We start from the raw sequence: 24,618 nt of genomic DNA, 5'->3' as shown, positions 1-24,618 counted from the left end.
GGGAGGAAAGGTGAGAGAAAGAGAGACAGAGAAACAGAGGGACCCAAAGAAATGCGAAACCAAGGAAGACAACGAAAAAAAACCCACTGTTTCACCAAGGGGCGCGCCAACGCGCCCCAGGATTGAGCTTGTTTTGAGAACGACTCATTTTCGATGCCTTTTCGAGACATTTTCTTCGCTCTTCTCTCCACTTACGACACCACCTCCCGAAATATCTCTTGTTGGCTTTATTGATGCCCCTCACTCCCTTGCTTGACCTGTCTACTCTTATGCTACACAAGGTTTACAAATCATCACAATAAGCTGTTTGCCCATCCATGGAAAGAAATTTCCCCATCACAAAACTTTACTGGGCTTTGGTTTGCTCGTCTGCACATCCTGCGTGATCGTCCCTGCCAACCTGTTTAAAAATTGCTGTTCGATTCGAACACTCTCCCCTCGGCCTGGGGTTCCATTGCCATCAAGCTTGATGTTTAAACATAGTGCTGGTAGTGATGTCGTGATGTACAGTCGTATCCAGGTTCTATTGCGAGACGCTTGCCTTATCTGTTGATGAACCAAACTCATCATCAGGCATCCCCCAGCGAAAAAGAAAAAACCCAGCAACAACTCGGGGACTACTATATATGCTGCTAACGCCAGCGCCTTCATTACTTTGCAAGGTCTCGACTAAGTTATCGGCTTGAACGGGATAACGTCATGCCTCCTCTCGGATAGACGGATAATTACAACGAAAAAAAAAACCTCTTCGTCCCATCTATGCCTGGCACTCGTCACCTTCACAGCCTGCGAGCTTCAAGAATAGACTCTAGGATTACGTACCATTAGTTCTAGAGCTCTACGGAGCACGTCGTAGGTAGATCAACCGGCCCTTGTTTTCTTTTTTTTGCATACTACGTAATCACCCCATTTACTGAGTAAGCTCTCCTCGATACAGCCCGTCGGCTATCGAACATCTTGGCCGGTACCACGTGGATTACTATTTCCAACAACACTGAATTTATGCGGTCTTTTCTTTCGCACTCGGATTACTATGTAATATGCTGTAAAATGCTACGTATACTCCCCGTAAGAAATGTAGTGGCGGTATGCGACGTGATCAGAACACAAAAAGTGTCCAGCTATTCTTGGTGTCCAGGCCTGAAAGTCCACTCGATCAACCTTTTTCAGACAATTCCCAAGATAGCTAGCCGCTCATCCATCCGGATGCGAGTTCCCTGACTGCTGGTTGGTTTGGCGAGAGCGAAAGTCAAAAGTGAAAATTATGGGTGCCCAAAATTATGCAGCCGCCCCATCCCACATTCGCCCCCCGTCATCCCAAAAGCCCTACCGTAAAGGACTCCGTGCCAGTGGTAGTGGTGGTAGTGGTAGTAGTAATGGTGGGGGTGGTAGCATTTCCTCCCGTTCTTTCCTCCTACTACGGCACGACGCCCGATTCACCTCCATCCGCCACCTTGGCCCTGCGCTTGCTCTTCTCGCTCCTCTTCCTCCTCCTCTCCGCATCGATCCCTTCTCGCCACCGCTTGCCCCACGCCACGCTCGCGACCAGGCCCGCCGCGCCAAACATTGTAAACGCCGCGCTGATTGTGCTAAACCACCCGACGCCGATTCCCTGGATCGCGGGCAGGACCACGGCCGTTCCCAGGCACGCAAACAGGTACCGCATCATGTAGTTACCCGCGACGACCTCTGGCGCGCGGCTCTGCATCACGTCGAGGCAGTAGGTGTTTAAACTCGGGAAGCAAAACAGCTGCGCTACCCCCTGAAGGAAAAGCGCGATGACGGCGAGGGGGATCCCGCCGCTGTTGCGCTCGACGCCCCATCCGTACGCCAGCGTGCAGGCGGGGATGACGATGCCTATGAAGGGCAGAGCGGACCGGAGGCGGTCCTCGGGCACGCGCTGCCCGCCCTTCTTGCCCATGTACCGGCGCACCGTGTAGTCTGCGTAGCGGCCACCGACAAAGGTGCCGACGAGGTAGCCGCAGCCCGGAGCGAGGTAGAAGAGCCCACCCTGGAGCGGTGTAGTCAGCCCGAAGCGCGGGTTGAGCACGTACCGGATCGGAGTCAGGAGGCTGTACATGTTGAAGAGCAGTGCCGACGCCGCCAGTCCCGTCACCATGAGGTTCGGGTACACGTACAGCCGGATGACGCGCAGCGGGTTGATCATGGAGGCCAGTACCCGTGCCTTGCGCGCGCCCGAGTAGCCGACAAGGTCGTCGATCTTTTTGTGGTGCGCCGTCTCGGGCAGGAAGAAGAAGACGAGGATCACGGCGGTACCCGCCAGCGCCGTCTGCAGCCAGAATATGACGCGCCAGGACTGGAAGGTGACTATGATGCCGCCCACGAAGGGGCCGAGGGCTGGACCGATAAGGGTTCCTGACAGGAACCATCCCATGCCCGTTGCGCGCTCTGTAGGGCGGTATATGTCGCTGTAGTTTGTGTCAGTTGTACTGAGGCTCATTTCTGATCCGAGTTTTCACTATGCAGTAAGCGTGGATGAATATCAGAAGCTGCAACAGAGGCTACACCTACCTGATGCAAGTAGATCCCACGAGGATGAAAGATGTCCCCTCAAATGCAGTCAAGATGCGAAAGATGAAAAAGGCCACCAGGTTGGGCGCAAGCGCTGTTCCGATGCTGCAGACGAAAAACAGGGCGGCTGTCGTCAAGTTGATGATGCGACGTCCATACACCTGGCTCAGGGGGCCCCAAAACATGGGTGACAGACCCATGAACAACACTTTTGTTTGTATCACACTGTGTTAGCTTTCACGTCCTCACTGAGAAAGGAAAGCATGGCCCAAAAAAAAGAAAAAAAAAAGGAAGAAAAAAGTCGCTCCCGGTCTCAGAAAAACACCCACTGTAAAGCGCATTGCTCAAGTTGATGACCGTCCCCGTGGTGGCGTACTCGGCCGCGACCTCTGGGACGGCTGAAAGCACAGTCGTGCTCGATATCGGCGCCAGGAAGGAGCAGTACGACAGGACCGCCACGATGAGCAGCTTGCGGCGCCGCGAGAAGCGGTCGTACACCTCGTCGGGCACCTCGACGAAGGAGCTGAACTGCTCCACTTCGGCTGCGCTGTCGGGGCCCATCGAGGCGTGCGTCGACACGCGAGACAGTCCATCGTCGTCATCGTGGTCGTGGTCGTGGTCGCTGTTGTGGTTCGACGAGGTTGTGGAGTGCGCGTCCCCCCTGCTGTGGCGCCTCGATGTCATCGAAGCGGCGGCAGACTCCGGGTCGAGGTTCCCCGCCGGGTCCTTGTTGGCACCAGTTCCTTCCCGGTTGCTCACCTCATCGTCGGTGAGGTGGTTCGGCGGTGCTGGCGGCCCCTGTTTTGGAGGCTGAGCGTCCTCGGCGGACTTTTCATTACTGTGTTTCCCGTTCATGCCCTCGGCGGGAGCAAGCTTGCCAGCCGTTCTGTTGTCAGATAAAGAAGTACGCGGTTATGTGCGGCCCAGCACATTGGACTGACTTCTAGGGGTTGAGAAAAGACTCCTGACGAGGTTCTGTGAAACCAATGATCTTGGCCAAGTATATAGATAATCTCCCAAACTGATATCTCGAACAGCTATATCAATAGAAAAAAAAAACCTATCTCTCTATAGAGAAATAAGGCAACGATTACACGGGATGCGAAATCGACATTCAAAATGGCTACCAACAAAATTTTACTGCAGGAGTCATAATTGAGTAGAGAAATCGCAATCAAACGAAGGAGCCCAAGAACGCCCAGTACCACGGATACAAATCCATTAAATCCCCACAGATACCTACCTAGGCGTTTTGGGCTGCTATCTTTTGCGCCGGGCAGGCGAAGGCCGAGGATCGGGGCGAACGCCGGGGGGCAAGAAGTGGACTTGTAAGGAGGAATCCACACAATCCAGAATCGCCTTCCCCATCCACTCACGTTTTGTTGCCCATGGCTGGTTTTTCCCGTGTCGACCCGCTTCCCCAGAGATTGTCTCGTTAGGCCTGACATGTGAATACCTACCTATCTTACCTACCTTGGGTAAGAGTACTTTGCAAGTTCTGAGGTGAGCTTTAGGTAACGGAAAGAGGCAGCCTCGGCAGTATATACTTTACTCCTTCTAGCCTTGCACAAGCTTCGTCGACGGAAAAGCTGGGCCGCTTTCAGCCCAAAGAACTCAGGAAGGGCCTCCGGTTGAATCAGTCAAAGCCAAGGCAGGTAGTTTGGGCACTGCCGAGACCCGCTTCAACAGACCAACCCTGGCTTGGCGTTGACGGGTAAGGTGCTTGATAGCGACGTCATCAAGCTCAGAGTCATCTTTGGAGGACCCGTTCTCGGCCTCTAGTCCTGATGCGCTGACTGAGCATTGTTGTATGCCGTCCATTTACCTAGGTACCCTACTTTCACAAACATTTTGGTAAGCTGTTTCCTGCATGAGGAGTACTATTTTCGACAACAAAATCAAAATTAAAGTTTAGGTTGTCCACTTACAGGATTACCGTATTTTAGACCTAGAATAAATAGACTTAGAAACCTTACAAGGTCCATAGACGAATGAGCTCCACTAATCATCTTCTTTTCATACTGTAACCAGTTTTGTAGGGTTCTGGACAAAGCAGTCGAGATAAGATATGATATATCAATCTGTTATGAGGAATGCGTCATGGACAATGAATGGCTTTGAGACATAACCTAGACATAAATAAGCGCGGAATTCTTCTTCAAAACCCAGTTCCCAAATTCCTCTCCGCGAAGCAAAAAGAAATGGACAAAAAAAGGCATTTGTATGTAACGTTTCAATACCAAAGAGAAAGCCAAGTGCGAAAGGGAGTATCCATAAGAGCAAGACACAAAAAGCAAAAAGAAGTGACAAAAGAAATTCCAAACCAACGCTCTTTGTACTATCTCGATTTTTCTTTTCCTTAGCGCGAAGGACCCTCAACCGGACTGGTTGGGAAACTCGTCACCCCACTGAGATCCGCGCTGCCAGTCCGACGCAAAGCCTGCGACATTGTCTCGATTTTGAGATCACCTTCGACATGCGACGTCGCGGTGCTCAGCGGAGGGCTGTTCGGACCCAGAGCAGCGGCAGCATTCAACCCCACCAGCGGCTTACGCGACGGTGATGCGTCCATGCCCCTGATGCTCCCAGATTTTGACGTTGGTGGCGACGAGGCAGCCGGACCGCCACCTTGTGACGAAACAGGCGACCTAACCGGTGAAGGTGATCGTGCCGTCAGGGTGTTGAGACTCGTCAGGCCCGCAGGGAGATGTATGCTATCCCGCGACGTGGCAGCATGGCCGTGCTCGGCCTGGACAACATCGGCAAACGAGATAAAAGACAGTCTCCTAACGTCGGATGCGTCGAGGGACCCGTAATTGCTCGCCCCGTCTCCGCCGCCACTGCGGTCATGCTCAAAGCTTGCAAGCTGATCAGCCCAAGAGCCCTCAACTGTGTTGTGCAGCGAAGACAATGACTGCGCTGCCGAATTGACTGCGGCGCCTGTCACGGCAAGGGCGGCGGGCTGGTGCGAGGTGTGCGTCACAATCTCAACAGTATCCGGGTCGATACGGTCATCTGTAATCGCCTCTGACGAGGCGTCAAGCACGGGAGGGATCAAATCTTCGGTCGCAATGTGCGAAGGAATCGCTGGCGAGGTTGGCAGGGCGACGGCTGTCTCCTGAACGTCGCGCTCAAAGATCTGGGAGCCGGCGGGCGAGCCGAGACGAGGAGACAGGCCTGGGGAGTTGGACAAGGCGCGCGGGGGCGCGGGCGATCCGGTCGTGGTCCGGGACGGGGACTCCCTCGGCGTGACGGGAGCTGGCCCGGGAATTGGTGTCGCATTTGAGGTGGGAGGAGGCGTCCTGAGGGGTTCTTCGACGGTTTTCTTGTTGCCTAGGCCAAATAGGCTGTGCTTCTTCTTTTGCGCTGCATCGTCGCCGCTCGAGGCGTCCGATCTGGACTTGTCCCCGCCAGTGATTGTGGTCCTCGTTGATGACTCGGCGAAAGGTGTCACTGTGGAGGGGTGGGGGTTCATCTGTATCGCGGCGCTAGGCGCGGCCGGGCCTGCAGTGCTCATCTTGAGGACCGTTGCTAGAATCTGCGATATACGGTAGTCGTGGTTTCCCAAGAGCACAGGGGATTGTGCCGCTTGTCTTGAGAATATTTGTTTGTCAATCGAGGTTGTGGGCTGCAATTCGGGGGAATTGGCGAAAAGGTCAGCGGCCAACAACACAAACTGACGTACGTCAAGGCGGAATGAATCGAATCGAGCAGAATACATGGGTGGGGCGGAACTCACATGGTTATTGGTGGTACTGTTTTCGTGGGGTTTTCCACGATGGTGATGCGAAGCGGTCGTCTCTTTATGTTCACGAGTTAGACACCAGTTTGGATGAGAAATGCGGAGAGTTGGTGAAGTAGGATCCCAAGAAGCACACAAGTGAGAGTTGTGGTGGACAGGAGTGGTGGGCACACGCAGGATTAACATGATGGCGGGCAATAATAAATGGATTGACGCAAAAAGCTTCCCAGGGCTGTCAACAGGGCGGCGGCTGGCGTGTGACCTTGTCGTGACGGCCCAGTTTGGCGGGCGATTGACACGAGTGGAGTGAGTTTTTGGCGATCCAGGTTTTTGACCAGGGAAAACAGGGGACTTTTCTTTTTTGGGACGCAGGGCTTTCCTTTTTTCATTTTTTCTTTTTTCTCTCACTTTTCGAGTGACGTGTATTTGCGACCAAGTGATCGTGGGAGCTTACCAGTTTTATGATTTCTGAGGATTCTTTGTCTGACTGGACTCGAGATGTCTTCTGACTGTACTCGGAAATGGTGAGCGAATTGAGGTTCTGTGGGTTGTGTCTTTTGATGGGGGGTGGTCGCCTAACAGGCCAAGGAGTCAAGGCACCTAAGGTAACCTAGGGAGGGTGTTGTAGGTGAACTGATAGGTACCTTAGTTGCCTGCAAATATGTATGACAGAATGCTAGAATACGTTGCTCTAGCCCGAGGTCTTGAAAGTAGGTCGGCGCAACCTGCTTTGTTTGACCTATTTGGGTTATTGGCAAAGATTGACAGTCAAGCCAACGGGTGAGAATGCAGGAACAACTGCCAGTAAGACAACGTGGCTGGCACTTCAGGCGGTGCACGTCATCCACTGGCTTGGCACGGAGGGTTTTTTTGGTGCCTGTTTTACGGGTATATTTCGACTTGAATAGAGAGAATGGAGTTCAAAAATCACAGTGGAGGTTTTGAAAGTGTAAAGGTGTGTCTCGCATTTCGGTTGAAGGAGGATATAAAAAGATTTCTGGCTTGATTTTAAATATATCAATCTCGATCTGTAGGGTAGATGAAGAGAACTCGGCGCCAAAGATTTTACTTTTGCCTCGTCCCTATCAGTTTGTCTTGTCTTGCATAGCTGCGATCGGTCACGGTCGCTCCCGTCTCATATCAGCGTTGTTCAACTTGCCTGCCCTGAAGAAATGAATGGCTGCATGCGATTGATGTCTGCGCAAGCGGGAAATAAGACCCGCATCGGCATTTCTTTGCTTTATCTATTCGGTTTGTTGCTCTGATTATCCTTTTCTCCCTTCATCTTAATATCTCTCTTTCTTCTATCTCTGTTTTTGCTTCATGTCCACTGGGTAGAACTCGACAAATCTCTTATCTTACGGGACAACAAACAAACAACAAACGCAGACTGGCGCAAAACTAAGGCCCCTCAAGCAGGGTTCAGCTTGCAAGCATGCCCAGAGCTGCATGTCTCAGGTATTGCTGTCGTTCCTCAGTCTTAAGCTATTCTGTCTTGTCTATGTAGGTACCTAGTGGGAATAAGAGACCTGCATGTAGGCTAGCTTCCTAGTTTTGGTTTTATACCAACTTACCTTTGGGCAAAGGTACCTAGGTAGGTAGGTAAGGTAGGTAGTTGGTCTACCAAGGCGGCGGTGGTTTTCTTCCGCGTGAAAAATGGTCACACCAATGTCACCAAAATCGCCGGCTCGTGATCCTACCGCGCATAGCGTGTCGCAAAAGCCCCTTCGATCTCGTGCCCCTCAATGCTTTGCAAAAACCCGGCACTAAAAAAGGTGACAAAACAAAGAATTTTCAGGGTCTCGCTCTAAGTGATGCGGGCCCGCAATTCTCGCCCAAGCTTGGATCCTGGACAGTTCAAGCAAGCGTGCGCTAGCAGCATGTATGCCGTGCCTTGGTCTGGAGCTTGCTTTGTAGCTGGCGAGGGGTTGTTGGATAGTCATTGGAATGGTCATCGGGCATCTCCGTACAACAGTGGTCCCATTGTCGGCAGTGCAAAGCCAAGGCACCCATATACTTACTCAAGAGACAAAGGTGGAAGGGATCTGCAAGGGGTTCGTTCAGGGTTGCCTGTGGCTTACTGTTGAGGGCAAGCAGACACTTGCAACGCATGAATGTGAGGGATAGACAATTTTTAAATAGAATCCTGCCGGACTTTCTGGAAGCTATTCGATCTTTTTGAAACACCTTGGATTATTGTAGTCGCGTTTGTTAGTACCACAAGTCTTCCAGAGCAATTGATTGATTGCACTCCGGCCCGCTTGGCACGGTTTGCCTGCAAAGTGGAAACTTTGACTGAGGCGCCAAGGCGCGTCAATTCTGAAAGCGCCAAGTATACTTACCGCTAAACGGGAACTACGTAATCCAAAAGATTGTGAGGCTAGCCATGAAAAGACAAGTTAATAATACTGTAACGTTGAGCTCCACATCTCCGACCCCCCTAAAGTCCGGCCCCTAAAAATATCTACTCAGCCACGTCAACCCTTTGTTTTATTTTATAAATATCTAGACGAATTTTTCACTTTAGAACTTGATTTTTGAAGATTCTTGCTCCAAACCTTCCAATGAAACAGTACACTGAAAATCAGCTTCTTGCTGCCATTTCTGACATAAGAAATGGCAAATCAGTTCACAAAACCTCGCAAAAATGGGGTATTCCTCGGAGTACCCTTCACGATCGTTTAAAGGGGGCCCAGTCAATTCAACAAGCGAAAAGGTTTTGTCAAAGGCTTTCACAGGAGCAGGAAACCTATTTGGCAGATTGGGTACTTGCGCAGGCCGCGTTAGGCCTTCCGCCAACGCATCAAGAACTACGCTATTTTGCGGAACGAATTCTTCAGGCCGCCGGAGAAAGAAAAAGCCTTGGGAAACATTGGGTTAGCCGTTTTATAGCCCGATATCCAATTTTGAAAACCCAAAGACCCCGGCGAATAGAAAATGCCCGGGTTAATGGGGCTACAACCGAGGTAATTAAATCTTGGTGGTCCTATTTGAAAAATCCCGTTGTCGATACTATAAAACCGGCCAACCGTTGGAATATGGACGAAACAGGTATAATGGAAGGCAAAGGATCTAATGGCCTGGTGTTAGGGCGTAATAAAATCCGGCCATTACAGCGAAAAGAGCCTGGAACGCGGGGTTGGACGAGCATAATCGAATGTGTATCAGCTACGGGGGCTGTTATACCTCCCCTCGTTATATTTAAGGGGAAAAACGTACAGCAACAATGGTTTCCAGCTGATTTAAGTCCTTTCGATACCTGGCAATTTCATGCAACCGAAAACGGGTGGACAAATAATGAAACAGGTATCGAATGGTTAAAAAAGGTGTTTATTCCGTATACCTGTCACGGGCAGGCAGGGCGGACAGGTAGGTGCGGGCGATCAGGTAACAGGACAGAGTATATTGGCTATCTAGTCTTCCAGGTACGGGGTAGCAGGTGGTTGTTGACGAAGACGTAGCTCGAGGAGCTACATATCGGAGACTGCAGAGATTTCGCGTAGATATACGCGCGCGAGGCGCTCGGCCCTCGCGCCTTCACGTGACAGGGGTCATGACTAAGCGACAGCCCAGTGGCTGTCCTTCAGGTCTGTGACAGTATTCCCCCCTTCCAGGCCGAGCTCCGTCACGGCCGGGGCCCGGGCTTATGGGGGTATCGACGGTGGAAATTCTTTACCAATTGAGCAGCGTTTTCCAGGTAATCGGCAGGTTCAGTCGTGGGTTCGCTATATCCAGCCCAACGGACGATATATTTCAGCCGGCGGCCTCCTCGGCCGCGGGTTTCCCAAAAGGAGTCGAGGATCTCTTCGACTTCGTATTCTCTCTCACCTTCCACTTCCAAATGGGGTGGCGGTGCAGGTTGTTGGCCCGGCAGGGGCTCAACGTCAGCAGGTTTTAGTCGGTTTATATTGAAAACAGGGTGTACTCTCATAGACGACGGCAGGTCCAAACGGTAGGCGTACGGGCTAATCACTTCAGAAATTCGGAAGGGTCCCAAGTTCTTCCAATCCAGTTTCTTCTGCGGGCGGGCGGTCTGGATGTTCCGTGCGTCTAACCATACATATTGGCCGACGGTAAGCCGGCGGGCCGGGGTACGGTGTCGGTTCGCCTGTTCTTCGTAACGGGCTTGGGCGGCGGTCATTTCGGCGCGGGCTTGTTCCAGAATGGCTTCCATTCGGGCGGCTAGCTTTTCGGCATCCCGCTGGGCGGGCAAAGGCTGGTTCAGGGGTACCGGCTCGAATCCCATGCGGGGATGGAATCCGTAAGTCGCGTAAAACGGGGAGGTTCCGGTGGTCTCGGACTTGTGGGAGTTGGCTGTGAATTCGGCGAGGGGAAGCCAACTTTCCCAATCATCTTGCAGGTAGGCCACATAAGCTCTCAAATATTGTTCCAGGGACGCGTTAAAACGCTCGGTCTGTCCGTCAGTCTCGGGGTGGTGAGCAGTGGATAGCAGGCTGTCGATTTTCAAACGGGTTGTCAGGTGTTTCCAAAACTTCGACACGAATTGGGTGCCTCTATCCGAAACTATCGTCAGGGGCAACCCGTGTAGTTTCCATACGTGGTGTAGGTACAGGTTGGCGGTGTCCTCGGCATTGCAGGTCCCTTTACAAGGGACGAAGTGTCTCATCTTAGTCAGGCGGTCTACGACCACTAGGATGGCGTCGTGGCCGTTGCTTTGCGGCAAATGTGTGATAAAATCCATCGACAGGTGTTGCCATGAGCGTTCAGGAGTGGGCAGGGGTCGCAGGAGGCCCTGGTGGCCTTCGCGGGACGGGTTGATTCGGCGGCAGGTCTGGCATTTCTTTACCCATAATGATACGTAATGTAGCATTCCGGGCCAGTAATATTCTCGGGACAGCAGGTCGTAGGTTTTTGCTTTGCCGGGGTGACCGGCGACGGGGGAGTCGTGGCAGCGGCGCAGGATCTCGGCTTTCAGATTATTCGAATCGGGTACGTACAGTCTATTGCGGTAATACAAATAGCCGGATCGTTCTTCGCATTCGGCCAATTGCAGCTTGGGGTGGCGGTCGGCGCCTGTCCTCAACGCTTCTAGGGCAGATTGCGTTATCGGGTCGGATTCGTATCCGGCGTCTAGTAGCTCTATCAGGTGTCTTGGCAATAGGGGTTTGTTTTGGCGGATTATGGGTTGTAACCGGGTGGGGCGGGCAGGTAAATTGTGTTCTTTCAGTACGACTTGTGTTTGGTGCTTAAGTCGTTCATCCCCCTCCTCAGGCATATCCTCTGACCTCCTGGTTAGTGCGTCGGGCTTCGCTCCTTGTTTCCCGGGTCGGTAGGTGATACGGAAATTAAATCTTGACAGGAATTCGGCCCATCGGGCTTGTCGGCGGTTGAGCATTTTCGTCGTCGTGAAATATTCCAGGTTGCGGTGGTCCGTAATTATTTGGACCGGGGACGACGTCCCTTCGAGTTCCGGGCGCCATTCTTCAAAACAGCGGATAATGGCTAGCAATTCTTTGTCGTAAATCTCGTAATTGCATTCGGTAGCTGTGTGTTTTTTCGAAAAGAACGCGACGGGGCGGAGTATTCCGTCGTCGCCGTATTGTGACAATATTCCCGCAGAAACATAATCGGAAGCGTCGGTCTCCAGGATCACATCCTTTTCCCAATCGAAGTGCGCCAGTACGGGGGCTTCGGTAAACTTTCTCTTCAGCAGTCGGAAGGCGGTTTCGCAGGCGCTATTCCATTCGAATGCGACGTCTTTCTTGGTCAATCTCGTCAAAGGGGCTACGATCTTTGAGAAATCTCGGATAAAGCGCCGGTAAAAGTTGCCAAACCCCAAAAATGCTTGTACGTCAGTAAGCTTTTTGGGTGTTTGCCAGTCCAGGACAGCGGTGATTTTTTCAGGGTCCATTTTTACGCCTTCGACGCCGACCAGCAGGCCCAGGAACTTGGTTTCCGTCACGAAGAATTCGCACTTCGCGGCGTTGGCGTATAGCCCGGCTTTCCTCAGGGCTTCCAGTACGAGTTTCAAATGTTCTTCGTGTTCTGTTCGGGTGCGGCTATAAATCAAAATGTCGTCCAGGTAGGCTGTACAAAATACGTCTAAGTATTCGCGCAGGGAGTCGTTTATATATCTCTGGAACGTCGCGGGGGCTCCCGTTAGCCCGAAAGGCATGACTAGGCTCTCGTATAAGCCGAATCTCGTGCGGAATGCCGTCAGGTATTCTTCCCCCTTTTTAATCCGAATATTGTTAAAAGCGGAAACGATATCGATTTTCGAGAAGAATTTCATGCCGGCCAGGTTGTTCAGGGTCTCTCGGACTAGCGGCAGCGGGTAACGGTCTTTTACGGTAATGTTATTCAGCGCGCGGTAATCCACGCAAAACCTCAACCCTCCTCCCTGCTTCTTCACGAACAAAACGGGCGAGGCGACGGATGACGAACTGGGTCTGATAAACCCTTTTTTCAACTCTGCGGTCAGCCATTCCTTAAGGGCTATCAGCTCTTCGCGGGACATGGCGTACAGGGGGCCGAACGGCGGCGTTTTTCCTTCTATAAGCGGGATATGGTGGTCGGACGGTCGGTGTGGGGGCAGCTTCTCGGCTTCTTGCGGGGAAAATACGTCCGCGAATTCCCGGATTGTTTCGGGCAGGGTCGGCCCGTTCCTATTTTGGGGGTCGGCGGCTAGGACCTCATCAATCTGTTTCAAGGTTACGGCGTACAGTCGGCAGGATCGGCGGCGGGCGTACATGCTCGCGGCTTGCAGGGAGATAGGGGCGATATCCATTTCGCGGAGGGACGGCGGTCGGTCAGCCTGGTACTGGGGGCGGCTTTTTTTTGGTACGGCGTGTAAAGCTTTAACCTTCTCCGGTTTGTCGGGCATATTGCAGTGTCGGCGGCAATAGTCGCTGTCAAACGTAATAACGTGTGACGCGAATCCAATCGTTGGGTCGTGCTGCTTTAGCCAAGGCATTCCTAACACAATGGGGTAATGGGCTAGCTGTGTAACGAAAAACAGCGCGTTTTTCTGGATGTGGTCCTTGATTCTCAATTGTCCTCGGACATAATGGGTGCACTTCCCACTTTCGGCGGTCCTTCCGTCGAATACTTCGATGTCGAATGGGTTTCGCAGCGGATACATTTGTAGTTGGCGTTCTTCGGCCCATCCTTGGTCGAGGAAGCATTTTCCTTCCGCACCGCAATCGGTGAGGGCATAGGTTGGGAGGTTTTGGCCCCCCACTGTCAGTTCGGCAGGCAGGATCATCAGGTCGGATCGTTGGTTATATTCCTCTTCAACGGGGAACCCGTGAACGGCGGCGGCAGAGATGCGGATCGCCGGCGGTCTATGCGCGGCCTTGGCGGCCTGGGGGCGACTTATCCCAGGCGGGCTCCGTTTTTCGAACTTCGGCTGCTGGAGCGGCTGGCGTCCGAGCCGCGGCGGGGGTTTTTAGGGAGTTTGGTTTGTATTTGGCGCGGGGACCTGGACCTGGACCTGGATCGTTCGATTCCGGCCTGGTGCAGCCGCGTGCGGCGGGTATCCGGTTCTGGGCATTTGGCAACAAAATGTTCTTGGGATCCACAGCGGTAGCATAGCATATTTTCTTTGCGGTTGTGGCGGCGTTGGCTGCTTAGGTCCATGGGGTCGTTAAACGGAAATTCCGCGTTTGGCTTGGGGGCGGCCCGCGGTATGTCGGTTTGGGTCCGGGGGGCCGCGCGCGCGGGGGGCGCTGCGGTCCGAGGGGTACGTGTCTGTCTGTTTTTATACTGCTGGTGCTGGCGGTAGCGGTTATCCAAGCTTTGCAGGTGTCGGGTAAATTCGTGGTACTGGCGGGATGGGGCGGGGTTGTGGAGGAGCATGTCCTGGAGCTCTTCCGATATTCCCTGGAATAGAAGAGGGGGGAGGGCATCCTCCGGCATTTCTCCTTCCAGAGACAGGCGTTGGAACTCCGACAGATACTCGGCGAAATCTACGTTCCGCTGCTTCAGGGCGTATAATTTGTTTTGTGCGTTTTGGACGTGGTCGGGGTCCCCGAATGCCTCCTCTAGGTATTGGAGGAGATCCGTATAATCTCCGAATTGGGGTGTGCCTCCGACCATTTTGGGCAGGATCAGGTTGTACGCTTTACCGGACAGTCGACCGGCTACATAAATCAGGCGTGATTCGGGGTTGGGGAAGCGGTCTTTGTTTGAGGTCATTTTCCCCCGGATTTGGGTGGCGAAGCGGCGGAGGTCGGAGCGGGCGCCCGTAAATTTATCGGGGTCTGGAAGTCGTTCAGAAAGGCGGGCGGAGGCGGGATGTTCGGAAGCAGGCGGCGGAGTCGTTCCCATAGGAGTAACCATAAGGGGTTCAACAGGCGTGTTGGTAGTTGGGGCGGGGGTGGTTATGTGTACCGTGGGTAGCGTTACGGTCCGAACTTCCTTCAGTTCGGACCGTGTTTTCTCTAATTCGGCGAAAGCGGCATCCCGGGAGGTTATGGCGGAGGCCTTTTCCATGGCCATGGCCAGAATGTCGGCCTGCGCCTTGTCGCGGACACGGTCCGTTTCGGCGCGGGCGCGTTGGGTCTCGGCTTCCTGCATTTCTAGGCAGGAGTTCAGGCGGACGTTGCTATCGTGCAATAGTTGCAGCTTTTGGTAGGAATCGGAGATGTAAGACACCCATTGTTCAGGGTGTCCTTGTAGGTGTTCGATCAGTTCCTCGGTCGAATCGGTTAAGATCGGGGGTTGCAGTGACGCAGGCATCGCGGGCACCTAATGAAGGAGCTACGTAATGTCACGGGCAGGCAGGGCGGACAGGTAGGTGCGGGCGATCAGGTAACAGGACAGAGTATATTGGCTATCTAGTCTTCCAGGTACGGGGTAGCAGGTGGTTGTTGACGAAGACGTAGCTCGAGGAGCTACATATCGGAGACTGCAGAGATTTCGCGTAGATATACGCGCGCGAGGCGCTCGGCCCTCGCGCCTTCACGTGACAGGGGTCATGACTAAGCGACAGCCCAGTGGCTGTCCTTCAGGTCTGTGACAATACCCAACCTTTAACCCCTGAAAAGCGGTTATTAGTTCTGGATGGCCATGGATCACATATAACGGACGAATTTATGCTTCTTTGCTTGCAAAACAATATTCAACTCCTATATTTACCCCCTCATTCGTCACACGTTCTTCAACCGTTGGATTTATCGGTTTTTGGGCCGTTAAAGGAAGCTTATCGACGTCACCTGGGATTTGTAAACCAGTTTTGCTGTTCAACGGTTGTTGGGAAACGAAACTTTCTACTTTGCTATCGAAAAGCCAGATCAAAAGCATTTATAGCAAAAACCATTCAATCTGGTTGGCGTACGACGGGGTTATGGCCGGTGAACTTGGCAAAACCACTTTTAAACCCTTTTTTATTAGAAAATAGCAACGCCAACGTCGAAAAAGGTAAAAATAACGGCTTCCAAAGGGATAAAACACCGGAAAATCCAACCCAAAAAATTAACGACCAGTCTTTACTTATTTGGAAAACCCCTAAAACGACCCGAGATATTCGACTTCAACTACAGGAAATTTCCCGGTCCGAAAAAAGTAACGCCACTTCACGGCTTTTGTTTGCAAAAGTCCAAAAAAGCTTCGAAACCAAGGATATCTTATTGGCTGAAGCTCAGCAAAAAATCAGTTTGTTAAAAGCAAAATTGGAGGCGGTACGGCCGGTCAAAAGGAAAAGGGTGATTCCGGATCCCAACGAGCTTTTGGTCAGCAAAAAAAACGTTTATGAAGCACAGGAAAATAATAGGGACTGTTTAGAAGCTTTGAACGATGGAGAAGAGGTTAGCGAACCGGGAGAGCCTGACAATGATTGTATTATTGTGCGTTGATAGGTTTACATTTAAATCGGTTTATAAAAGGGGTATTTCGTCGTTACATTTTTCAAGGGGGCCGGACTTTAGGGGGGTCGGAGATGTGGAGCCCAACGTTAATAGACATTACGCTAGTCAATATGATATCCATAGTTCACATTGAGATGGATATTGTCTATGCGGTGAGATGGAATATGCCCGTCAGGTGCAGCCCAATGGAACCTCACTCATATCGGACAAACCCACGATTCGCTTGCTCGCCTCATTGCATGAATCAGCTTAGTTTGAAAACGGCGCGCCCAACGAGGGATGCGAATACCCCAAAAAGGCACCGGAGCCCTGAATGAGATCCGCCTACCTGCAGTCAATTGCATTTTTGCTTGCTTTATGGTTGGGTACCAACGATGCAAAGTTTCCACTATGAATCGCGCCTGACCTGGAGACTGAGGACTATACAAGAAAGTAGCCTATACCGCGGGGCTTATTACTGTGCTAGATGACGTCACCCCATTGAGAAGATTATCATCGAGTCTACCGAACTGGGCAACCTTTTTGGGGCCAAAAATCTCTGAAGGGGGTTCAGCTCAATCCAGGCCCGGGGTTCATCTAAGACCTCAATTCAGAGCCCATCGCCGTAAGAAGTAAAGTCATCAGCACATCCACGTGAGGTCCAAAGTCCAAAGGGGACCGTGCTTCCAAAAGTTCACAGCTGACTGATGGCAGGTTGGGGACGTGCACCCTGTAGTTTGCAGCTGACTAACCGTTGAAATTTGTCTATATCTTCAACTGAAGTCGATGGTCGAATCATACTTCGTTCCCCCCTCCTTCTCTTTTCCCCCTCATACTTGTGAGTTACCTCTTCCCACCCCCATAACCTCCGATTGCAACGCCGGAGTAGCTGCTAACACATTACAGACCTTGTTGGCCGAGTTCCGTGATCAAGAAGACGGAGCCGGAGAACGGGAGACCTGCATTGCACACCGTGGCGTCGACCGTTCTGGTTTGTCCTTCGGGGCCAACCCTGGCGGAATTTTTGATAACCCACCCTTTTTTTTCATTGTGTTCATCGCCTTGTGTGGTGTCGTGAAGAAGAAATAACATGGTCTTTCGGGACCGGGGAGGGACGCTGTGCCAATCGTAATGAGGTTCGTTTTGGTTGGCAATCAGCCTGTAATATTAATTCTTGTGTACATACATGGGCTGGATTGGACGAGTGACGTCGGGCAGACGAGAACGAATTGTAGCTAGGCCTCTGGGTCTCATTCGGTAGGATGCGGAAATTTTGGGAGACATCAGAGCAAGGGGACCTTCGTTGCTCGCTTCACATTTGTCCCTCGATTATCATTAGCAATAACGCTGGGTCAAATTTGGTGGAACGGACGTTGCACGCTCCGCTTCACAACCAGTCACTGACAGAATTGTATCGATGAAAGTGGTATAATTTGGGACTGTTCAAATGCTTCATGCACCGATATAATCTGCAACTTCTCCAACGACACCTTCATCTCCATTAGATTTATGCAGTCGTGAGGAGTTGACCGCGCATCCCTCCCAGGGCCCACCTAACAAACTCAAGAACCATTTCCACGCCCAAAATAGATAGCACACTTTGCCAAGATTCAAAATGTCTTCTGCGACCAAGGTTGATGCTGGTTGGTTGCTCGGCCCAGTCCGCCAAGATGACGGACAAGTAAGTAAATCCCAAGGCAACAAGCACCTCTTCCGCAGTGGATGGTCAAGCCTCTTCCAAAGAGCAGCAGCAAGGTGCAAAAGTCAGCTCAACCACCAGTAGTAGTCTCGTCAATGCCGTTGTGCTACTTTGTCTTCAGAGGGGCGTCATTGAAACCTCAGCAAAACTATAAATGCCTTCGAGTGGCAGCTAGTATTAGGCAGAATGCTCGTTGCATTTCCCAGGCTACTCTAACCTCGAGGTTCAAATACCGGTGCTGCTCATGAACAAAGGCTGGAACGGACCAATGTTGTAACATTTGTTCAGTTGGAAACATCACTTGTATCAATGATACTGATGACGCAAGGAATGTGCTTCGAATAAAGTAGAAGAATGAAACGAATTAAACGCACGAATACCAAGCCAGAAGAAGAAGAAAAAAGTAAAAGAGAAAAAAAAAATGATGCAATATTTACACAAGCCGCTAACCATTCCCGCAGCTCAAATGTATCGTCCCCTTGTCCATAAGACATTCTTAACACCATGGTATCACAAAAGTTCCAACTTTTTGTCCAAAATAGAATTACCCCTGGAGGGTATTTGTCCCTGTGAGAGCATGCAAATCCCGTGCAATAATCAATTCCCATTATCAACTTAACCGTGCAGGCCGTTCGTCCTCGCGCGCATCAGCTCTCTCCGTTGCTTATCCTTGCCTATATGAGTTGATGCACTGGTTAGCAAGTTGAACTAGAATCATACCCAAGGCTCAAAATGGGCCACAGGAGTGCATTGGATATATTACTTACTGGCATCAAACGTGATGAACTCGTGCAGGCCGTTACCTCCGGGCACCATGGGCAGAACAGGAACCTTCTTATCAGTCATCACCTCGAGCAGAGCGGGGCCGTCGGTGTTGATCAGCCACGTCAGAGCATCAACGACATCGTCAGGCTTCGAAACACGGCGATGTTGAACGTCCATTGCATCGGCGAGCTTCATGAAGTCTGGGTTGCGCTGGTGTGTATGTGAGTAGCGGTCCTCGTAGAACAAGTTCTGCCATTGGGTCACCATTCCCTGCTCCTCGTTGTTCAAGACAATGACCTTGACGCCAATGTTGAACTGTGCCGCCGTCGAAAGCTCTGTCAGAGTCATGTTGAACGATGCATCGCCATCGATGTCAATGACCAAAGCATCTGGCCTAGCAACCTTGGCGCCAATCGCTGCCGGCAGACCATATCCCATGGTACCCAAACCGCCAGAGGTGATCATGGACCGTGGGTGCCTCCACCTGAAATGTTGTGCTGTCCACATTTGGTGCTGGCCAACACCGGTTGTGATGTAGGTCATGTCCTTGCGGTCAGCAGTCAGGTTGCTCAGCTCCTCGATCAGAGTCTGAGGCTTGATGAGACCACTACGCTCGGCCCTCTCATAATGTGACAGAGGCCACTTCTCCTTCCACTCCTTGATCTGGTCGAACCACTCCTTGCGATCGGTCATGGATCGTTGTTCAATCTTGGGGAGCAACAGCTTCAAGTTCGAAGCAACGTCGCCCTCAATGGCCTCTGTTGCTTGGACGACCTTGTTGATGTTCTTGGGCATAATCTCGAAGTGGACAATACCTCCGCGGCCTTCAGCAGCAGCAAGCTTGGCGGCAGGAGCAAATTTGGGGATGCTGCCAGTGACACGGTCATCGAAGCGGCCACCAAGGGCAATGATCAAATCGGCCTCTTGCATGGACATGTTGGCATAAGCCGAACCGTGCATACCAAGCATGTGCAGTGCCTTCTCGTCGAGCTCGTCAAAGGCTCCCAGACCATGCAGAGTGGTGGTGACAGGAATCGAGGCCTTGTCGGCAAGCGCCTTGAGAAGTTCAACGCCGCCTTCCGACAAAATGACACCTTGGCCGGCATATATGACGGGCTTCTTGGCAATGTTGACGAGATCGGCTACGCGTTTGATGGAGTGCTCAAGCTGCTTTCGGCCTGCCTCTTGGACAGCCCGTGCTGCAGCGCTAATAGAGGGAATCGAGGTCTCGGTGGGGATAGCCCTCCTCAGCACACTAGCCGTGACGTCCTTGGGCAGATCGACCAAGACAGGCCCAGGTCGCCCACTGGTGGCAATCTCAAAGGCCTCGTTAATTCTCCTCGGGAGCTCGTCAACGCTCTTAACCATGACGTTCCACTTGGTGCAAGACCGGGAGATGCCTATGACGTCGGCCTCCTGGAAGGCGTCGCTTCCAATAGCAGAGGTAACAACCTGTCCTGAGAATACAACCAGAGGTGTACCGTCGGCAAGAGCGTCGGCCATGGGAGTGATGACATTTGTGGCACCGGGGCCGGAGGTGACGAGAACAACGCCGGGTTTGCCTGAAGCGCGAGCATAGCCCTCTGCCATGTGGCCGGCGCCTTGCTCATGCTTGGGCAGAACAAAGTCGATGTGCTTCGAGTTGTAGATCGCGTCGAACACGGGAAGGATAGCACCGCCAGGGTAACCGACTGTGACTCATGTGTCAGAATATGTGGTTGATATCGAGGGTAGGAATTTGTAGAATTAGACGCTTACAGATGTGCTTGACGTTTTGCCTCAGCATCATCTCGTGGAAAATCTCTCCTCCCGTCTTGCCAATGAATCTATGCCACGGTCAAATCAGTCTTGTGCTTGTCCAAATGCGACGGCGGTATGGGTCTTGGCGGTGTAAGAGCGGTGTTGGCGCAACTTACGATTCGTCTGCCTCACCTGAGCGAGGGTTGACCAGAGGCTGGGGATCGCGGCGAGCATTGAAGCTGGCGCTGGGCTTAGTTCGAGGTGCTCTGTAACAGAAGTGTCAGTGTTGTTCATCGTCATGAAATTGCAAGCCTTGTGACTGCAGGCGCAGACGTGTAGCTCGCGTGGGGGTGGCGACACGTAACAGAGACGAAAAGACAAGGCGTAGTGATGGCGTTTGTAACTCTGCCTGTTTGTTCGCTCGCTCGTGATTCTGACTTACGTTGCTGTTGCCGTCGCTGGCGTCGAAAGGGTCCTGCTGCCGGGCTTGGCAATAGTTGCCGTGGCGGGCTTGAGAGTCGAGATGGTTCGTGAACATCCCTTGGATGAGCCCCTCAGGGCTTTGCGGCCAACAGTACGAAGCATTTCGAATCTGTTCTCAGTCGTCAATAATGGAGAAAAGAACGAGAGACGATGAGCTTGCTTGCTTGGCCGTTGAAGCGGGAAAAAAAAAGTAACGAGCCTCCAGCTAACTATTTTTCCTGGACCTGTCAGACGATGACAATTGAAGCAGGGCCAGGCCTTTGGGCTGTGAATCGTGGAGTCATGTTTGCCGCCATCGGAGGTTCACAAATTTTCGACCAAGTCCCTCCACACAATCCCCGCTCAACGGTGAATCCAGCCGGGAGATGTGGGGCACTGTGGCGTTGGCACCACTACCGGTACCATATTAAGTTATCCAATGTCTCAAGGTACCTGCCTACCTTATTTATCTAGGTACGTATTCTGGGCCAAATTTATGTGCACGTGGCGTTGTTTCTTTGTTTCTTTCACTCTCTAATTCGACTCATTCCGACAGCTTGGATATTTCAACGTTCGGTGATCCGAGTCGCTACAACCAGAGACTTACTAGGACAGGCTCATCACGTCGCGCATGAATGACCTCGCCTCCCCCCGAGTTTTGATCCGGGTAAATGCTCGCGTAGTGTGGCTGTCAGATCCTCAGGAAAACTGCATGCACGGGCCAACCAAGGGCCCCTTGGTTCTGAAAGTCTACACTGGCGATATCGGACAAAAATACTCCCCGCTCTTTGCACGTTTGCCAGAGTTCTGATTGGGCAATGCATGAAGGGATTTCTGGGGCTTTCCGCTGATGGTCCCTATTATCCTCAGCAGGCTAAACCAAACAAGACTCAAAGACTGACACTGCATGCCACTGCATTGGATTCGATATGGGTTCCTTACCCCGTTCAGGCCTTGTGCAGTTGACAGACATGGTTGGTGATGCTGTGAATGGACCGGTTGAAGCGATTCGAGTGCTCGGCATTTTGAGCTGTGAACCACTTGCCTACCAATCATCGTCTGCAACTTACCAAGACTTTTCGAGCCAAAATGCCAACCATGCATGACTTCGAGTGCTGCTCTGGTCTTGGTCTGCTTTCCTCTTTCTCTATTATTTCAAGCAGTTTCTTTGATGCCTGCCAGCTTGATGTCGGTGAATGTTGGCTTATGCTGACATTGTTATTCCATTTCAAGGAAGCAACCCAACTTCTTTGTACGCTGGTTCGCCAGCCAGGTCGGACCTATGCCCAGTTCCTGGTCGTCAGGACCCTGATTGACACCATCAACCGACCTAAACTTGGAAATGGTTGGCATCCCTTCATCCTGCCTAACCTTACCACACGCAGTTGGCAGCTTCAGTTTGCGTACAAGTGGGCAGCATCAATCGGTTTGCAACACAATCGTGTTGATTGAGAGTATATTTTGATACTGTCAAAAGCACACGTATGATTGCATTATGTTCTTGATTTTTTGTTCTTGGCGACATTGATCTTAAATTCAATGTGGGTTTGAAGCCATTGGAACCTTGGTGTCGGGGCAGTCCCCATTGACGTACCACTCACGAGATGGCATCAGCGAGTCAGTTCCAATATCCAACATCTCCACCCATGAGCGGTGTGGTATTGTCATTGCCTGGTTGCTTACGCTGTGCCGCGGACGAAATCAGGTTTGTGGCAAAAGTGTCGTTGATAAATAGAAAGGTGTTGGTCCTGTGCGTTTGGCTAGCTGATACCAAAGCTCTCCCCGGACCAACCTTGGGACCAGATGGCAACAGGTGTGGTATCAAAGGTTTGAGATATGTCAACGCCATACATAATAGGTCCGGGCTAGACGGCGGCAGTCTGTCCACCCTACATATGTTGGCCCATTACTTCTTCAGTTACGCGAACTCATCACTACCACACACCACCGGGATAACACCACATCAAAAAATCACCATTGGTGTCTAGCTGCAACGTCGAATCCGTTGCATAACCAGCCTCTTCGGATTATATTGGCCACTGTTTGTCGTTGAGGGAGGCTCTGGCCAAAAGCGAATCGTTTCACTATCAGCTTAGCTGTACACATCATCGACGACTCGAAATGTTAAATGACATGCTTGGGGACTCTTCGATCGAATCGACCAACACTCTCACTGCCAAGCACCGTTTGCCCTGCTGCTGGTTCAATGCCGGAAATTTTGAGCCCTTGCCGATGGGGCCTGCCGATGGGGCCTGCCGAAGCAGTGTGACTGAACTTTCGCCAGAAGCCCGATGGTATTACCTGGCCAGCCAATGCGGATGAACCCAGAACGAGATAGACCACCGGGTCTTTGACGTACTTACGTCTGTAGCCCAGGCCAGCTAAGATGGGGGTCAGTCAGTCTAGTTGCGATACGACTTGGAGAGTCGGTATTCAAGCACCTAAATCACGCTAGCCACACGAGACGCATCGCAATCTTCGACCCACATGATGAGCGTGTGCCCCAGTGGATAATTGTTGGTATTCGGGTAGACAGACATGGTTAAAGGATGAGGGCTGGTTTCAAAAAGACTCTGGTCGCAAGGGCGCTGCCCATCGAAACTCGTCCAAAACAAACTCATCTTTACACGGCGAGAACGCAGCCTGGTCGACACAAACAGCAAGCAGCGACCGTGGTCTCGAGAGCTGCTCGTACAAGATGATTACGGAACGCGAAAGGACTAACATCGAACCGCATGATCTTGTAGTCAAGTATCATCTCACCAGGCGTCGCAGAAGAATACCGCTCAAATATTCTGCCCAGTTTTGGTGAAAGTATCTACTATTTGTTAGCTCACTGACCCGGGAGGGGCTATCATCTCTTACGCATGTGTTGCCTAAACCTGAGCTCAGGGAGTCTTGAAGTCCCCGGTTCGGGCCTCACGCGGTATGAGCTTGGGGAAACCGTGTCACTCCTTTACGAGAGAGCAAGGCTGCTACCGTGACAAGAGTGGTGAGTGATGGGCTACGCTGCGGAGTGCTCAACAGATCTGTTTGTTTACTTGATATACACGTTAAACATAGAAAATCCTACTTATTTTTCAACAAGATTTTGGGCAGTGGTATCCAGACCCAACTCTATCTATTCGGGTTATGAATATAATACTCGAAGACAATTGCAGTGTTCTATCTAGTCTAGGCATTACTTTGGCTGGGCTTGTGCAGCGTTTCTTGATTCGCTGCGGCTGCCAGCGTCTTTACTTCAAAAGGAATCCAGGGGTGAATCTTGTTTCTTGTCTCATCATAATAAACCCGCTCTACGTCCAACTTGTAATACCAAAATCGAAGTGTTGATGGGTAGGTAGTGAATATTTTCGCAATCTTGGACTGGTCGGACCCTGAACCTTTTGGTTCCCGGTAGAATTTTTCAAGATGGCATTGAAGGGAGCGCTGGATATTGCTGCATCCCCTACCTGGCGGGTTACAATGGATGCAAGCCTAAGCCAACAACAACTCTCCAAATGGCGCGGGTCTGGCTTGTCTATTTTCATGTCGCTATGTTCATGTGGGATGTTGCCCAACCAAGTCGTTAAATATTACTTTTTCTTTCATCGTGAACTAGACCTTGTACAAGTGGACGGACTGCATTGAGAGGTGTGTTATTTTGACCGTGGTACACCTTGTCAATGAAGAATACGATGGTCAAACATAATCGCAATTTATCCGACTGATTGCTACTGTCAAGCACGAATGAAGCAAGCGCGCTGGTGGTTAGTTTGCAAAAAAAAGAGACAATCAAGAATTGCATCAACGGAGATCCCCGGCCTTTTATCGTCTTCTCCTGGAAGTCGGAGGAGGCAGGCTTTGGGATCCGGGATTCCTAGGATTGCACA

At 51.6% G+C, this 24,618-nt stretch overlaps 4 protein-coding genes across 4 annotated transcripts; all 4 read right to left on the bottom strand.

Moving 5' to 3' along the window:
* Nucleotides 1–957: 957 nt before the first annotated feature.
* MGG_16196 (uncharacterized protein) lies at nt 958–3,730 on the bottom strand. Its single transcript, XM_003709546.1, has 3 exons — nt 2,862–3,730; nt 2,533–2,740; nt 958–2,429 (listed from the first exon to the last, which is right to left on the bottom strand). The coding sequence occupies exons 1-3, from the start codon at nt 3,385–3,387 to the stop codon at nt 1,418–1,420; spliced, it is 1,746 nt and encodes a 581-aa protein (XP_003709594.1). The 5' UTR covers nt 3,388–3,730; the 3' UTR covers nt 958–1,417.
* MGG_16195 (uncharacterized protein) lies at nt 3,712–6,942 on the bottom strand. Its single transcript, XM_003709545.1, has 2 exons — nt 6,272–6,942; nt 3,712–6,160 (listed from the first exon to the last, which is right to left on the bottom strand). Exons 1-2 carry the CDS (start codon nt 6,458–6,460, stop codon nt 4,892–4,894), a joined length of 1,458 nt encoding a protein of 485 aa, XP_003709593.1. The 5' UTR covers nt 6,461–6,942; the 3' UTR covers nt 3,712–4,891.
* An 11,038-nt stretch (nt 6,943–17,980) lies between these two features.
* On the bottom strand, nt 17,981–21,052 carry MGG_06868 (acetolactate synthase catalytic subunit). The gene is made up of 5 exons (XM_003709544.1): nt 20,727–21,052; nt 20,461–20,550; nt 20,303–20,370; nt 18,547–20,235; nt 17,981–18,453 (listed from the first exon to the last, which is right to left on the bottom strand). Exons 1-5 carry the CDS (start codon nt 20,867–20,869, stop codon nt 18,395–18,397), a joined length of 2,049 nt encoding a protein of 682 aa, XP_003709592.1. The 5' UTR covers nt 20,870–21,052; the 3' UTR covers nt 17,981–18,394.
* Nucleotides 21,053–22,364: 1,312 nt separating this feature from the next.
* MGG_16194 (uncharacterized protein) lies at nt 22,365–23,831 on the bottom strand (the record flags this gene model as incomplete). Its single annotated transcript, XM_003709543.1, has 3 exons — nt 23,234–23,831; nt 23,110–23,127; nt 22,365–22,635 (listed from the first exon to the last, which is right to left on the bottom strand). The coding sequence occupies exons 1-3, from the start codon at nt 23,284–23,286 to the stop codon at nt 22,365–22,367; spliced, it is 342 nt and encodes a 113-aa protein (XP_003709591.1). The 5' UTR covers nt 23,287–23,831.
* Nucleotides 23,832–24,618: the final 787 nt, after the last annotated feature.

Source organism: Pyricularia oryzae, chromosome 1, assembly GCF_000002495.2.
Source record: "Pyricularia oryzae 70-15 chromosome 1, whole genome shotgun sequence".
Lineage (NCBI taxonomy): Eukaryota > Fungi > Ascomycota > Sordariomycetes > Magnaporthales > Pyriculariaceae > Pyricularia > Pyricularia oryzae.
Note: the sequence above shows the minus strand (reverse complement) of the source record. Positions and strands in the feature narration are given on the sequence as shown.